Source organism: Pollicipes pollicipes, unplaced genomic scaffold (assembly GCF_011947565.3).
Source record: "Pollicipes pollicipes isolate AB1234 unplaced genomic scaffold, Ppol_2.1 Scaffold_3087;HRSCAF=3621_pilon_pilon_pilon, whole genome shotgun sequence".
Lineage (NCBI taxonomy): Eukaryota > Metazoa > Arthropoda > Thecostraca > Pollicipedomorpha > Pollicipedidae > Pollicipes > Pollicipes pollicipes.
This window is the reverse complement of record NW_023596225.1, coordinates 36,967,432-36,985,367: the sequence shown is the minus strand read 5'-3', so window position 1 is coordinate 36,985,367 and position 17,936 is coordinate 36,967,432. Positions and strand designations below refer to the sequence as shown.

General features: G+C 49.3%; 1 protein-coding gene across 1 annotated transcript; it reads right to left on the bottom strand.

Annotated features, from left to right (window-relative positions):
• Positions 1–6,482: 6,482 nt before the first annotated feature.
• On the bottom strand, positions 6,483–17,132 carry LOC119090679 (uncharacterized). Its single transcript, XM_037213523.1, has 8 exons — positions 16,938–17,132; positions 16,621–16,707; positions 14,949–15,044; positions 12,797–12,892; positions 10,303–10,441; positions 9,143–9,466; positions 8,539–8,860; positions 6,483–7,416 (listed from the first exon to the last, which is right to left on the bottom strand). Exons 1-8 carry the CDS (start codon positions 16,971–16,973, stop codon positions 6,546–6,548), a joined length of 1,971 nt encoding a protein of 656 aa, XP_037069418.1. The 5' UTR covers positions 16,974–17,132; the 3' UTR covers positions 6,483–6,545.
• Positions 17,133–17,936: the final 804 nt, after the last annotated feature.

Genomic DNA, 17,936 nt, shown 5'->3' with positions numbered 1-17,936 from the left:
TGTAATTGGGTGCGGGCCCGGAACTGCGGCTGGGCCTGGGTCTGGGACTGGGCTTGGCACTGGCACTGGCACTGGCACTGGCACTGGCACTGGCACTGGCACAGAGGCTGGGCTGGGGCTGGGACTGGGGTTGGGAATGAGACTGGGGCTGGCACTGAGGCTGGGCTGGGGCTGGGGCTGGGGCCTGAGCTTGACATAACATGGCCAGCAGCGGCAGACTCGGGCAGGGCAGGGTGCAGTCAGCCCCTGCCCAATCCGGGCAACATTTAACGTGACGACAGAACACTCGCGAAAGGAGCCAGTTACAACGCCCCTCCCTAGCCTCCACAAAGGGTTCGCCACAGCGGGCATAACATGACAGGGCAGAAGACAGGACCGGAGGGAACCGGGGGGAAGGAGGGGGAGGAAGCAACAGAACAATACAAATTAGGCAAGGATTGATTGGCAGATGGGGCAAGACGGAAATGCACAGCGTACGAGAGCACAGGACAGGAGACAGCAGAATGGGACAGGGCGGAAGATCATGGCACAAGACAAGGGATCAGATGATAGCACAGGGCAGGAGACGACAGGAAGACTGGGCTGAGCGGAGGGATAACGGCTAAATGGGCTGAGCGCTGAGTGAGATAAGAAGGAGTTTGTCGTAAAAGATAGCTCTCAGGTACACACGACAGGTTCTAGAAATGACAAAACAGATCAAGAAGGAGACGACAGAGCGAAAGACAGCACGTCACAGCACCGGATAGCACAGAATGTGGCAGAGTCGAGAGGAACTTGTCAAAATGAAACAAGGTATAGCTGAAAGACCATTTCAAAAGATACTTCCTTCGCTCCTAACGCAATTACATGCATGCAACTCGTCCCTTGCACGTCTTTGCTTGGCTTAACGTCGTTTCCGTTCCATGCCGTTAGACTTGCTGGTCATTTTAAGGCGAACATATTGCATCCACACCTAACCAGCGTACGCGCACTGTCTGCATCGAGTGACATCACGAATGCGTGAGATCGCACCTTTTCAAATTTACAACAACGTGCGTACGAGGCCATGCCTCCTGGCAACAGAAACCTAAACAGGTGTGTTGCTTTTCAAATATGAGAATAATGGTATACAGCTTGGCATGTTTGGACCATATGTTTATGATGCATGCCTTCGTTAATGTAGCGATGTCGTCCCGCCCGAACGCGTTCCGCGGCACCGTCCCTTGCCGCCCCTCCCCCCCCCCCATCCCCGCCCCTCGTCTCCCAGCCGGTTCGCCACAGGTCACCGTGCAGTGTTCCCCCCAAAACCACCTTTGCTCCCAAATCACACGTGCTAGAGACGCCATTTTTGGCGTCAAAACACGCGCAATAGATACCCCATTTGTCAGAACGATACATTTAACCTGATAACGCTCACTCTGTGCTGACAAAGAGATCCGTGAATCTGCATTCAACTCCTATCATTCCGCTGGTCACGCGACATTCAAGGCCAATACAGATATATTTAAAGGGAATGCTCCACATTTGAAGATGGTGAAGCCAGCATCAGTTATGATGAAATAAGCTCACTTATACACAAATACACAATGGTATTCTCTGCAATGGAGAAGACTGCTATTAACAACACAATTTTCCGCTTTGGTAAGTACAAGCGTTTGCATGCTTGCTTCGCTGTGGTACTAAAACACGCAAAAAATGCAATTATGCATCTTTTTTTAATTTAAATCACGATTCTAGGTGCCTGGTTGCCGAGATATGGCGCGAAATGTGACAAAACGGCCGATAACGGCCAAACTGTCTTGCTGACTCGTGCATGCATGACACACAGCATGTGTGACATGCCAATTCAGACAGCGTAATTTTCTATTCGAGTGCTATCAACGCGTGCCACTGCCCGGTGGCTGAGTGCATTGGGTGCTGCAGTGCGTCACAACACCCTTAAACGTGTGAAAATACGAAATTCAATCTTTCTGGAGCTTGTGGGTGTGGCATGATACCTGTGGGTACGCCCACGTAAAACACACGACTGGCGATTCAATTCTTTATCGCGGCACACCAGTCCCGTGCGCCCATACGATGAGTGCCGAATTATGGCGTAAAACGTAAAAACTGACGAAATCAGCAAAGTAGATCTGCACAGCTAGCGTGCACCTGCAGCATCACATCTTACACCACGTGATTGCCCATTAAATTGCCTATCGAACCAGGACACTCCCGGGTCGCTTGGCACGTTAAGTGCCGCGATACCGGCAAAAAGTTTAACTCGTCGAAAATAGCCAAATTGATGTTTCGACACGCAGGCTTCATGACACGTGGCACATGTTCTTCCATTCCTTTTCGAAGCGTGCCACTCCCGAGGGTGTCCGTGTCCCGGATGCCGAGAATTGGCACGAAACGTGTAAACCCGTGGAAGAAAACAAAGCCCATCTTTGAGCGCGCGCCACATGACACGTGCGAGCGAAACATTTTGCATGTCACATGTTCTCGTGCCACTCCCGGGTCCCTCCGAGCCGCAGTTGTCAAGATAACGGTGCGAGGTAGCATAATCGGTTAAAGGCAGTTAGTTACAGCAGCCAGTCACTTGATCAAACGGCCGTTTAACCTTGAAGAGACCGCCTGCGTCGGCCGAGACACTGGACAGCACCGTTCCTTTGCGGCGTAAAAAGCCGCCACGCAACCCACTAGTATCAGGTCATTTGTGAGCGAATCATTGCAAAAGTATGACCAGCAAATGGGTGGTATAGAGGGGGAATGAATCGGCCAACACGCTACGCTGGTGTAGTTTTCAACGCTAAATTATGAATAGTTCTAATGGTGGCGGCTTGCATTCGGTGCCCGTTTTTAAAACTTGGTCGTTTGTAACTTGTATCGCAATTTACAACGCAACGGTGTGTCGCACAAACTCGCGATACGCCCTGAAAATGCAGATAAGTGGATGCTAGTGAGTGAATGCTACGAATCAAAATTCACGCATCAACCTGCACTGCGCGCAGACATATAGCTCATAACGTAAAAACCCGCCAAAACGGCCAGCTCCATATTTCCAGCAGGTGCGCACGTGCCACGTACCATGTGGTGCCTTAAACGCATACCATTCCGATGGCCTATTCTATTGTCTACCTGGCTGTGCAAGTTTCGTGCCGCTGCGATCCGTGATTATTGAGATATGGCTCCGGGAGTCGACGCGTAGTAGTACGGCAGTCGCGTAGTCCGGTAGTCGCGAAAGTTGCATCGTCGCCCGCGTTGGGGGCTTGGAGACCTTTTTTGTGCACAACACGCGCTCATTTTTGCGAAATGCAGAAATTTGAGGTCACACTGAAGAGCCCTGCCACCAGCTTTCGGTCGTGCGGAAATTTCATCAAAAATTCCTTGTCGTTTAGCTTGCGCATGATCTCAAAGAATCAGTGGCGGACACACGCACACATCGTTTCTCCAGTATAATAGTACATGTTTCTCAATGCGTCATTGCTTGATAAGGTTATCGCATATTGCACAACATTGATTGAGAACCAACTGACGGCCGTTTTATCTGTGCATCGTGCTTACGAACGCCAAGTATGAACGACTCGACAGCTATATTTTTCTTAGCCTTGATCGTCGCATGGCTATTGGAGTGGCAGGATTTGAATGACATTATTAAGGCGTCAAAAAATGGTTGCCCCGAAATAGCCTTCCCATCTTCGCAGGCATACAACTCAGGCAAACAGGCAAAGTAACAGTGGTTTGGGTCTTAACAGGGGCAGGACTGTGAACGGCACCGAAATAGACTTCAAGATGATTGATTATCTTGGCTCAAAACCCATACAAATGTGGAACACTCTTTAACAGGAGTATTCCACATTTACGTGGCGTTTCGAGCCGAAATGGTCATCAAAACCTTTCGATGCTGTTCATAATCCTGCCCTTCTAAACACCTAAGCCCCTCTAGCTTCCGAGCTGAACGTCCGCGAAAATTGGGAAAGGTATATGGGGGGAGAGTATTTCAAGGTCACCTTGGCATTCATGACGTCATAATGACGTCATTCAATTCCTGCCATTCCATAACCCATAAGGCGATCAAAGCCAAGGCAAATATAATTGTCAGGGCGTTTATACCTGGCGTTCATGACCGCGATTTCCAGATACAACGGCCGCCTTGCCCGGTTTGCCCCGCCCCGGCTCTCAATCAATGTTGTGCACGGTGCGATGACGTAATGAAACCATGACGTATTGGGGAGAGTGCTTGCTCGAGAAGAATTATGCAGTCCAGAACGGTCTTTTACACTTTAAACGTATACGAATGGTTACAAGTAAGCTTGCTTGATCATGCCTGATGCTAAGTTATATATCTTTCAATGCGAAACATTCCCTTTAATGGTTCGTTCACATCTGGTGTTTGTCAGGACAATTTTCAGGCATCACGACCGTCGATTGGCTACCAATCAAGGCTGGGCGAGCTATGCAATCTGCTATCATAATTGGTTATTTGAATAAGAGTCCTTTCCACCAGAAGTGATCATTTCAGGGCTATGGAATGAAAGAGAATGGCTAACGGCGGAACAGGACTGTATGCGCCTAGGGGGGGGGGGGGGGGGCGACAACCGCCGAGCTTCAGCCCACGCAGGGACTCCTCGGAATGTGCGCTGGGCACACGGTCGGGGCCCCCTTCCCAAGGGGCCTCTCGGCCACTCTGGGCTGACGTATGCAGCCTGCTCTGGACAAGCGGGCGTCGCGAGGATTCAGGATAAAGCAAGAAAGAGGATAATTGGGTACGATGATCTCATGTGAATTACAATTTGTGCCACACAATACAAACGGTTGAACATTCTTCCCAGATATAACAAAAATAAAGTTTGAAATCGCTAACTTAAAGGGAGCGTTCCACATTTATATGGGGCTGTCAACTGAAATAGCCATCTTGAAGACCTTTATTTTCTGAGCTATACGCCCGGGAAAATGGGAACAGGTATGCCAGGGAGAGTATTTCAGTCGCTTTGGCATCCATGACGTCAAAATAACGCTATTTATGTCCTGCCATTTCATAAGCCACGTGGCAATGAAGGCCAAAAACGTAATTACTGGTTTATCTCTGCCGTTCGTGAATACGATTTCTAGAGATAGTTGCCGCCAATAGGCTCTCCATCAATGCTGTGCAAGGTATGGTGACGCAAGCAAATCATGACACATTGAGGAGCATGTTGACAAAACATAGAACTGTATTGCCTAGAACAGTCTTTTCCACTTAAATGTACACCAATAGGGTAACATGGGAGCTTGCTTCATGTCTGATGCTTGCTTCAATATCTTGAAATGTGAAAGTCGTTTTAAGAAAAGCACTTTAACAGAGAATGCAAATACAAGTAAACACCTTAAACTCACGGACAGACATGCACGAACATCCCGAGAAAGTGCTTAGACGCGGGCGCCTCACGATATTTGGTTTTACACACGTTCAGGATAACTCCAGCCACCTATCGGGGGACTGAAGTACTACAAATAAGTGCTGTCATACGAAACATGCATGGCGTAATCAAACAATGACGTATCGAGGAGCATGTTTAGTAAAAAGTTCATTTTGTTGTCTACAGCAGTCCTTTGCACTTACAAGTATGCCAATATTTTTCAGTGAGCTCATTTCATTATATCCGATGTGTGCTTCAGGATCCTCAAAAGCGAAATAAACGGAACGCTTCGTTTATTGATATCAAGGCAAGCATCGGATATGCCATAGTAGCTGACTTGTCCCTATTGGCGAGCTTTGAAGCGCGAAAAAGCGCTCTAGACAACAACATTTTACCGTTGAGTAGCCATGTTCTGCAATGCGTTTTCGTTTGCCATGGGGCGTTTTTATGACGTCAGAGTTGCTGCAAGACTGGTGTCAGAATTGCCACCGAAACGGACGAACCTTGACGAGGCAAGACTTGGAGCCTTGAAAGGGCATGATTGCGGGCTGCACAGAATGGTCATGCAAATGACTTTCTCAGTTCAAAGCCCCATACAATGTAAGTCCATTTAAATTTGACTTTCAATTTAGGTGCATTTCATTGTCAATCCAGATGACTCAGCTGACCTGAGCTGGTTCACGATCCACCCATCCGAGGCGGGGCGGGTTCGGGTCGCTTTAGGCGCTCGCCATTTGGTCTCGGCAAGTGTGACCTACGGCCGGCGGACGTGCTTAAGATTCAGTGACGTCAGAGGGCAGGACGGACCGGCCCCGACATCCGGCACGTTAAAATCTCACCACACACTTATGTCATCTGTCAGGAATTAAGCGATCGCATGGTACGGGCCACGGTCGAAAAACCCACCGCTTAACGCGAGCTCCGATCCCACCAATCCATCCATTCAAAAGGTTTGAATTAAATTTCTAAAATACGTACTCCCATCCGATGAGCAGCTCCATGGCAGACCGCTACTGAAAGTTTCAAGATGATGCCGCCATCGGTTCTACGACGTGTGTTGGAGGAGCTCAGGTGTACCTTTTCTTCCGTTCCCACTACAGCGTAGACTTAAACACGGCTGGCGTCTGCCTCCATTATATTACGGTAGGTGGTACCAGTATCCGGATACAATGGACCCGCCAACAGCTACCATTCATCACCGGCTGCCTGCCAGGTCAGCATGCCCTCATGGGCGCGGAGGACCCGCTTCGGGCCGACGTCCTCATCACAAAGCGAAGTCACATGACCCTGATTGCCGCGCCAGCTGCTGTGCCTTGGGAGGACTGTGACCTTGCGAGTCTCGGGCGTGAGGACTGAAGGCGGACCGCCGCCTGATCCCGGTGTGCTTTGTCTGACTTTTACCCGCACCGGTCCGCTGGTGGTCTTTCCGACCGGGGTAGCGCCAATGGCCAGCAGCCGGTCCACCTCCCGCAGCTTGGCATCCACCTGCCTCAGCACGTCGTCCGTGGTGGAGGTCACGCGCGCGGACTGTTCAGCGTACTTCGCCAGAACGCGCTGCTGGTACGCACTGAGGCTGTCTGGTTGCTCGATGGCCGGCGGCGGCGAGTCTGGTGTGTCAGGAAGACGGATGTCCGGACTCTGAGGACAGCTGTCCTGTTGCCCCAGCTGAGCGACCATCTCAGGGACCAGGAGACACACCAAGTGGATATGTTTGCATACTAGTTTCTGGTCCACCCAGTCGGAGCACTCGCAACGGAACTGATGCGCGCAGACGCCACACTCCCGGCACCGCCGGTCGCAGCCGGGGTCGGTGCAGCGCCGATGCTCCAGCTCCACAGTGTGGGCTGGCGTCGTGGCGGTGCTGGCCACCGTCCACACTGGCGGCAGGCTGCCCGGGACGGACAGAGCGCTGGGGCTGCCGGAAGCCACCAGAGCTGCCGCGGCGGTGTGCCGCTTGGCGATCTTTGTGCCGTCCGGGCTCGGGGTTTGCCACAATTGCCTGCGGCTCACCTTGACCATGCGGTCGGTGCCGATGTCGAGAAGAGCTGCGGTGCGCCTGAAATGCAGTGAAATATGATTTATCGCATCAAACAGGCAGCGGAAAGCATTTAATGGGAACGCATGTGACTTCTCTTCAATACGCTTCACTGAACTGTTCAAAACTAGCCCGGATCTTAATTTTTGTCTTGTAAGGCAAAAGTTCCCATCCAAACCAGTATTGATTCTCATCAATGCTTTTCTTTACAATTGGTGGAAAAGCAATTCGAAAAGTGAAACTGCACTGAGGGGATGCATTCCGGGACACACGAGGCTGGGAAAAATACGTGCTGAGTATACATGGGTAAACAATACCCGTATACAACGCACTTTATCATAATCCTTGTTGGGTGGACGCGAGTGTTGTAAATTCATTACACGTGCGTACAAGTGACGAACGATATACCTCATGAACCAGTTCCTTTTTGGTTCACATGATCAATTCACCAAAGCTGCTGTGCATATAATACGCCAGTCGATACCAAGAGTGCTGAAGCGGCTCTGAAATCCCCGCGAACTATACGCGGTTCGTAAAAACCAAACTACGCACTGCCGTACTGACGCACGCAATAACGTAGGAACTAACGCACCTACTAACGTGCGTACTAACAAGGATCCGCACACTCGCGCCGTTTTTTCTTTCATAATAGAGTGCGACGCGTCGTCGCACACCCTGATCTGAAGCGCCAGTGAATGTGTAGGCCACGTCGGCGCTCGGGGCCAAAGTGAAACCAAAATTTGAACCCGAGCTCTTACGTGACAACCGGACGCTCTTACCACTCGGCTACCGCGCCATCACACATTGCCACGGAATAACCCGTCGCAGACAGCAAACCGTAATATGTATTAGAACCCGTTACGCAACTTAACCACTGCATTACCGGCGCCCCCAAAAGCCTGGCCAAGGTGTCCATGTGCCATTATACTATAAGGAAAACCAAAAATAATCATAAACGTTTCACGTTGTTGCGTTGCAGCGGGGCTGCAGAGAGCAGCGACGTCCCGACCGTGTTCCGGGCTGGCCTACACGCCTTAAAACCCGCTGACGCCACCGCTTGTACCGATGAACAAAACCAAACTCACTGCATGTGGACTGTGCTGTGTGTAAGGGGATGAGGGTGATGTTTCAAATGCTGCTTACTCGTCAACCCTCTTGTTCATCTTTCCGTTGAGGTGCTGGTATTTAAGGACCCGTTGAAAAGCTTTCACATGGATATTCGTAGAGATGCCACCAGAGGTCCGAAGTCCCAATGCCGTCTTGCGGGTGCAGCCGCCCCTGGTGTCGCGCGGGTGCTCCCCAAGGCTCGCCGCCGTGACGCCGACCGACCGGCACATGTTATGCAAGTCCCGCCGCTGCAGCCAGTACGTCCGACTGGCGCTGGTGCCTGCCGCCACGTCTCTTCCGAACGTCTCCCGCACGTCCTTAATAATCCGCGACATTGGCACATCATTCAGCAGCTTTTCTGGAAGTGGAGACGGCAACGTTGGCGTTTGTTTCTGCATTCATTCGCACATGAGTGTGAAGACAGTCGTTCGCTTTCAGTGAGGCCGACGGCTTACAACGTGCTGGCAATTTCAAGCGTTCCTAACCGCGACGTGCAATCGGGCATCCCAATGTGCTCGCATGTTAACACCTGAAACTTTGTGAGTTGCACTCGCGCAGGACACTAGTTATGTCCGAATAAAGTCAAAAGTCTGTGGCACTAGCCTGCGACACTCCAAACATACGTTTTCTCCGTTCTCACCTTTTATGGCAGCTTTATGTAGTTCGGGGATCCTGACATGCGGTATGTTACTCATGTCGGTGGGGTGACCGTAATGGAACGGATGCACCTTCACAAGCACCGTGCCGTCCTCCCGGGTAGTCGCCACGACGTCCGACGTGCAGCGGCAGCCCAGCTTGCACGTGCCCTGCGACTTGAGCCGTCTCTTCCCGGTTCCTGCCGGTGCGTACACGCCGGACCGGGAGCACAAGTAGCGGGCCGTTGTACCGCTCCGGGGTCGGCTGGAGGCGATGTTGTACACCACCCCATTGGCTGCCTCGTACTGGGCCTTCCAAGCCTGAAATTCTGAAACATGGTGATTTCTTCAGCATGCCTTTTAAAAACTAAGCCGCGCGTGGGCTTTCAAACACCGGCCAGATCTTTGAAATGACGAACATACATATATGTTGGGCTAAATATCACAATAAATTCAACATGGATTGTTTGTCACAAATGTTGGAGATGACAATGACTGTGGTTCCTGTATGCTAAAATACAATTTCGAACGCCTTATGCAGAAGGCAGATAATCTTGCATGGTACAATGGAGTAGGAATGTTTGTAACCAACATCAAATCTACCACAAACAAAATCTTCTTACGACAAATCTATCCCTGATTACGTCATATGCCACACACCGCCGTCAATCAACGATAATGGGTGAAGGGATGTGAACGTTTTCGCAAAGCAACATGGCTTAGATGTCATAAACAAGGAATGACGAGAAAATGCCTATGACAGCATAGCACATCTAAACTGGAAATACATTCCGCAAGCTAGCACGCTCTACCAACTTATGCTAATTTCGCTGTGATATACAACGTTGGACTGATTAACCAATATGATCAGCAAAGCTATAACTGCACACTGTTAGAGTTTTGACGACATTTCTTACGCAACGATGGTAACGCAACGGAAGGACCGGCGATCGCGTTCAGCGAGGGCATCCAGCTGACGTAGACGATGAACATTACTGTCGGTGGATGCGGCGAGCACATCTTACTGTTTTAAGGTTTCAAAAATATGCAAACAAAAATATTCCATCAGCTATGTCTTGGGTACACAACGCAGGTGAACCGATCATAAGCCCACATCAAAGCGACAAGACGCTACGGATATGCAGTTTGTATGTTGTTCACGTACCATCCACGGAACTAAACTCCTCTGTCAGCGAGTGGGTCGCCGCATCAATTCCATGCCGTTTGGCGAGATGCTCTCTGAGACCGATCACCGACCAGAAGGTTTCCGTGCAAGGCTCCCCGTCCGAAACCTCCTTGCATATCTGCAGACAATAGCGTGCCGCATGTTAAATGAATCAGGAAATCTGAGATGTCCTTGTCTGTACGTCCAATACAGCAGACTGGTACTTACAAATAAATGGCATGAAAATCGCTCCCAACAGCAAGACTATACTGTGGTAGCGAGGCAAAATCCTTGAGTCATATCGCTGTTCATTAAACATATTTTTACTATCAAGGTACCAGGCCGACAGCATTACGAAAACAGCTCAAAAATTTGCCGCGACGAGTGACACGGCTTGGCCCAGTAGCACTACTATCTAGAAGGTTTCATCTTTCCCAGCACTGATCAAAGGATACTGCAGTTTTCAGCATAGAAAATCGGAACCCTCGTAAATTGTGCTGTATCAGTGCTAAGATGTTTACTATCCCCTGCTTGTGTTCAAATGATCTTGCAACGCTGTAATGCGAACAAAAACAGCTTCTTCTCTTTGAAACAAGGAAAAGTAGCTTTACAATGCTTAACAAGCCGCGAAACACGATTGGCGACCAGGCCCAGACCAGGACAGCGCGCAGCACTGACACGAGACGCGCGCAGCTGGACGGCGGGAGGTCAGAGGTGAATTGGAAAACGTAAGTTGACGTGTGCGGCCGGGCCCCAGTGCTCGAGCGCAACCCTTGGATCCGCGCCCTGTGGGCAGGGCCTTACCAAGCACTCAACAGCTATGGTTAGTTATGTCATTGGGGCTTTACGACGCACTCAGCTGCTGAGGCTATATGGCGTCGCCTGCCTCTCACCCTGGCAGAAAGGGCGGACACCGCGGGGAATCGAACCCCGTACCTCTGGTTTCCCAGACGCGCAGTGGTTGACGCAGGCGCCTTAACCACTACACTACCGGCACCCCGCTACGGTTAATTAGCATCGACGTCACCCAAGCCGATTGCCGAGGGCGACGGAACGGTTAGCCGGAGCCAGGCGGCAGCAACTCCGAGGCGCTTGGTCGTGAGACAAACGCTCGCTTACTGAGCTAAACCATCCACCATCCCCCTGAGTCGTGGGCATTACACTTTTAAATGGTTTATGTCTGAGAATCTCGGCAAGCCAGGCAGGCTGCACTACTGGCAGCCGTTGCCAGACTTGACACCGCCGGGCCGACCAGAGTCGACACACGCCCGCAACGCTGTGTGGCGACGAGTCAAGAACAACTCGCAGCGACAGCGGGCTCACAAGGCCAGCCGGTCTTCAGCGGCGGAGAGCACCCGCGGAGTCCGGCCGGAGGACAGCTCCGGCCGGGCGTGAGGCGCAGGCCGTAGACCGAAGTCGACGACTCCACGCGCGACAGACAAGGCCTGTTGGTGGGACAAAACCCGGACGGAGGTGGCCCGGCGGAGCGCCGAGGTCCGCATCCACAGGCTCCGCTGTCAGCCACAGAGCGGCATTGATCTGCTCGGAACGAGCAGCGCCCCGAGGCACACGCGGCCTGAGACGCGAACAGCGCGCCGCCCAACTGACTCTGCTGCCGAAGGCAAACATATATGCTGTACGTACGTTTTTCGAGACTAACTGATACTTGATACTAACTGAAAGGTTGAACAAAAAATGGATGGACTATACGTGATCGACTTCAATTGAATCTAACTTATCAATTAACATAATTAATAAATTAATCACTTCAACTGAATGCTTTAAAATCGTGTAAGACGGTGGGAAGCCATCGACCAACGATGCATCAGCAGATGCACTGCATGCAAATGGTCTGAAGAGGCGATCATCAGTTGCCAATACATAGCTCATGAGAAACATAACTGGCAGGGCTGTGTTCTCAACTTAAGAGATTGCTGAGGACAAAGGCGGCTCTCAACCACACTACAATGCGCCCAAACCATTCTACCTGACCAAAACGCCTGGGAAACCGCTCACAGATCTCGCTATAAAATGCGCTACTTGAACCATTCACACCTGCTATCAGCGGCGTCATGACAAAAGCTCTCGACGACAGTTTTCATCAATAGCGCCGTACTCGGTCACTCGCTTTAGGAAACGTTGAGTTACGATCTGATACGTGTGCCACACAGTCATGTCGCACGGGACTCACCGACCTGTACTGTTCCAGTCGTATCGTAAATCACAACGTACATACTGCTTGTCGACACACTTAATCAATCTGTCCTTACCACACACTGCATATCTAATATTTCATACGAGTTTATGGTCGATACGTCAGGTAGAGAGCCAGGCCACGTTAAGCTAAGCCCCAGGCACGAAAACACGAGTGAATTTGTTGGGCATGCAATTACATGATATACCACGCATCGAATATAGGCTATAGCACACAGAACGCAGGCCTATGCCACGAATCAAAATGCAGGCGGCCAGTTATAACGAGGTTTGAGCTTACCTGCTTATTACGAGCACTGTCTCGATGTGTTTTTGAACGGTGAACCCGCAGCGCCAGTTTCTCTCCCCGGTATTCACACTTGTCGCACTGCAGCTTCTGAAATAGTCACAAGCTTGAAGTACGAATGAATGGATTACCATTTGACGCTGCAGAGCATGTGCCAGAATGACGGACAGGTTTTTAAATAGCATGTGCATTGGCTGTGTGTTGGAAACACCTCGCATAGAGAGAAATATGCTCATATCGACACGACTTTCTGAAAAGCACCTGGTGTTTAAATGACAACGGCGGTACGTGCAATTATACCCCACGCCGACTTGTGCCATGATTATGTTTCGTAGGTTCAGAAAAAATGTTCAGTTTGCAATCGGAAACAATTTGTCGACCATTTACCGATAAAACATTGTAAAGAGCTGCGGAGAAATAACTTTGAGGGACCCAAATGATGTACACTTTACCAGGGATAACTTGCATTCAATGAGTCGGGCAGCATGCGACACCTTAGCAGTTTTTCCGCCGAGCCCCTGGGTTTTTCCTACTCCAGGCATGTTTGGCTGGGATCGGTTTTGGTGTTGATGGCTGGCTAACGGACCGTCTGGCCGACATAGGGCGATCCAGTCCGGCGCCAAATAATCGAGTAAGGTGTCTATGGCGCCAACTCATGTTAGACAAACACTTCAGTGGCCGGATGTCCAGCGCTCAGCTGACTGTGGTACGAGCACGGGCTTTTATTGCCACATAAACTTACACAACTAACGGCGCGGATATTGAAATTGCTACGAGGCAACACTGGTAACTTTCCAGATCGCCGAGTGATTTGTAGATGACTTGATTTCACGTCTTTGACTTATTTCTGGTCAGGTTGCTTTGCCTGGCCGTCTGCTTAGATCTGGTTGTTAAGACACCAAAAAAAGAAGATTGAAAACGCTATAAAACGGATGGGCTTAAGCACGGGGATCCGTGGCCAGCTAAATACAACGATGAACGCGTTTGGTGTTACCATTAACCATGTTCTGCTGCATCGTTACAGGTTAGCCTGGTGGCACTGCGACGTCAGGCTCTAAACATCTGGACATGGCCTTGAGCGGCGTTCAAATTTTCGCAATTCAGAAGACTTGCATCTCCTATGTGTTAATCGAAAGGGAGGAGAAATCGTAGCAGCAATGCAAACCAAGGCCGTGACTTATTCGACGACTTGCATGAAAATGCCTTGCCGATGTCGCAGCTGAGCTCTTAAAGACCTATGTCAGATGTTGCTGGGTGCTGCGTGGTGGGACGATCGGCAGGTGTAAGCTTATAACTGGAAACTGTTGACACGTATATATATATATATATATATATATATATATATATATATATATATATATAGCACGTAGCTGCCATAGCCAATTCAATTTTCCAGGACACATAGGCCGCGTTCGACCTGTCGTCAACACGTTTGCCAGCGCCAATCACGGCCCAGCATTCGCCCCACATCACGTCACGTGACCACAAAGTCATATGGCCTGCAACGTCACGCGCCAGCTGACGATGATGCCAGTTTTTGGTCAGCCTGTCAGCATGGGAAGAAGGTGTTACCAGATTAAAAAACCTCTTACAAGGAAGCGGGAGTTTGATTTGGTAGCTCTTGCGTGGCCGCGCGCGTAAGGTAATGTGGGGACACTAGTCTCTAGTTTGGCAGAAAGGCGACGTAAGATATATAAGGAGGGAATCGAAATGCCATGAGTAGCCATGAAAAGGTGACTGACAGTGATTGGTGTCGTGTGTGGTTATGTTCCCCAGTAAATTGATAGCGTTAACTAAACACTTAAAAAGGGAGAAGAAACGTAAGTTAACTGGAAATGACAAGTAGCGCTCAACATACAGGATGGGATGGAATAAATGATGGTAACACCGTAACAGAAGCCACACTTCCAAGCATCACTTCATAGGTAGTGCAGTGTGTCATGGTCGCCAGTAACCCGGAACGAGTGTGTGGTCCGAAGTAAAAGGTAAAGGAAGAAGGAAAAGTAAAGTTAAGAAACTCTCCCATCAGCCCAGACATCGAACGCTCCGGCAGCACGCGTGACGTCACGCATTCCAGCTGATAATCGCGCGGACGACAGATCGAGCAGGACCATAGTGCCACATACACCGAACAGGCCAAAATTACCTGTTCATCATTAAAGCGATCTTTGTGTTTTCTTGCACGGTGCACCCCCAGCGCCAGTTTCGTTCCTCGGAAGTCGCACTGGTCGCACTGCAGTTTCTGAAATGGATGATAACTTTGAATGGAATGCTCCACATTTTAAGATATGCCGGCAAGGATCAGATGTGATGAAACAAGCTCACTTATAACAATTGATATACTTCTTAGGTGGAAAAGACTGCTCTACACGCATCATTCTCTTTAAAGTAATCTACTCCTAGATGCACCATTGTTTGATAATGTCACTGCAACATGTCATGACATGCACAACATGTCATTGTACTCTGCTGCCAGTTGACAGTCGTTAAATCTGGAAATCGCGCTCACGAACGCCAGATATGAACGACCCAAAAATTATATTTTTCCTGGCCCTGATCGCCGAATGGCTTATAAAATGGCAAGATTTAACTGACGGCATTATAAAGTCATGAATGTCAAGCTGACTGAAATACTGTCCACCCCTATACATTCCCTTTCGCGGGCGTGCAGCTCAGAAACTAGAGGGGCTCAGGCCTTGAAAAGGACAGGATGGTGAACAGCACAAAAAGGTCTTCAAGATGGCCATTTTCATTCAAAACCCCGTCCGGAAATCGTGCTCACGAGCGCGGGATATATAAACTCAAGCATCATTTTTTCTTGGTCTTGATCGCCACATGGGCTGTGGAATGGCGGGATTTGAAGTACGTTATTATGATGTCATGAATGCCAAGGTGTCCTTGAAATACCCTCCCCAAAAAAGCCTCCCCGTCTTCGCGGGCATGTAGCCCAGAAACTAGACAGGTTTAGGACTTCTGAGGGACAGGGCAGTAAAGTGCACTGAAATGTCTTCAAGGAGAATGCTTCAATTAACAACCCCATAGAAATATGTGACACTCCCTTTGATGAGAGCATAAGACCCTTGACAATATCTCAGCATCCTTTTGAATTAATCCCGATTTTTAAGGCAATCTGGCTCATTGCCTGCACATATAAAGTATCAATAACAACAATGAGAGCCATACTGGAATAGACACATGGCTTCCTGAAGCTCATCAACTTTTTTTCTCACATGTGAACAGCATGTGTTAAGTGACTGACAGATTGGCAGAGGCAAATTCATAAAGATATCCAAATGAAATGGTTCGTGCACAGCTCTCCCGTCAAGTTGCAATACCTCTGCAAGCTGAAAGTTTTGTTCCCACAAGTTTCAACTTTTTTTTTTATCAATCTCACTTTGAAAGCAATCTGGCCTATGGCCCCTGCACATAAAGCATCAATGACAAAGAATGGGAGCAAACACTAGTCAAGACACATTTTGTCTGTGCCCAACACATACTTCCCCATTTTTTAAGATTCCAAACTTTTTTGAAACCTTAGTCACTGGACCAACAGCATGACAACCTATGGTGTGTAGGCTTGCTAAATACATAACTAACATAACAGCTAGCTGCTCCTGACTTTATCATAGTCAGTATTTCAAAACCTGCATGCCATGTTTTGGATATTAAGAATCATCCAAGTGTAGATAAACTTATGTCATATGGCCTGACATATCCAACAGGTTTCTCACTACATTGTCTTGTGCAACAACTTCTGCCCAGGACAATACATACATGACAATATCACACACACTGGCACTATGTAACAAAATAAGTACCTGAAGCTTGGCATGCTGCTCCTTTTCATGCTGGTTTAAATCTTTATTTGAGCAGAACCAGGCTTCACAGTTTGGACAGGTGTATACCTAGAATGAAACATTGCAGCTTAGCATGTTACTGTTGGTTGAATGACCAGCACCATAAACAGGGTTCTTACTCCTGCAACATGAGTGAAATCACAAGGTTTCATCCAGTAAAGATTAGCTGAGCATTCCCTCGTATGAATGATCATGTACTTTGGTCTTAGAGCAAAATATGTCAACGACGTAAGCATCACATCAAAGCACAGCCATGTAAAACAGCGATTTACACTTACATATTCGGTTAGTATCTCTTGCCCGTCATTACCCATGATAGAAACAAACTCTCCCAATCGCACCTTTCAGTGCATGAACGAGTTTAGATCATACAATTACAAATCATTATCGTCCAACGTCCAATGCTTGAATGGGTTAATAACACCGTCACACAAATTCTCACTTCACCCGAAACTATTACGCTACTTTTAATACCCTTGGCTCGGTTAATGCAAGGCCACATAAAGAGAACCAAACTGGCCGGCCATTCTCGCTTCATCTTCTGGCGTGACGTAACTGGTGCCGGGACTTGAATGCGCGGCGGGCCGAGAGGCACCGCACGTGATGATAAGAGGCAACACAAGCATCGAAATATTCGGACAGATAATGCAAAAGCCGTTATCGGAGGTACATATAAGCAGCCAGCCGCTTGCATATATTTTACAACGAACGTGATGCTGTGCTTCGCAAACCTATGCGGCAAACCACCAGAATGCATTCAGACGTACACACGATACTTATTGGCCATGGGCAGTAGGAACATCGGGCTGTCTTCGTATCGATAACAAACCAACTGTTTATGGAATGTGTATACGAGCAGTGAGCCGACTGAGCAAAATTTAGCAACGAGTCTGATGATGCACGTGGCAACCTTAAGCGGCAGGCCATAATACTTTTCGAGCTTGCATCGCGCCGCACCCCGTAGTCGTCCCGCCGCCGTTGGTGCGAGTGAGTGGCGAGCGTGACGAGTCTGTTGTTTACTGCAGCATTTTTGTTTTGCACTAGATGTACCGGAAGCAACGTGCTCGGTCCATGTCTATCTATATTCCGCCGTGATCGGTATGTACCTGTCTAATGAGCCGGCTGTGTTTGGTCTGTACCGGTCTACATTCCGCATACTCGGTCTGCCTGTCTGCGAGGCCGGGCGTGCTCGGCCCAAGCCTGTGCGCAAGGCCGACAATGCACGGTCCCTATCCGGCTGCTTATTCGCCGTGAGTGTTGAGACACATATGTCGCGT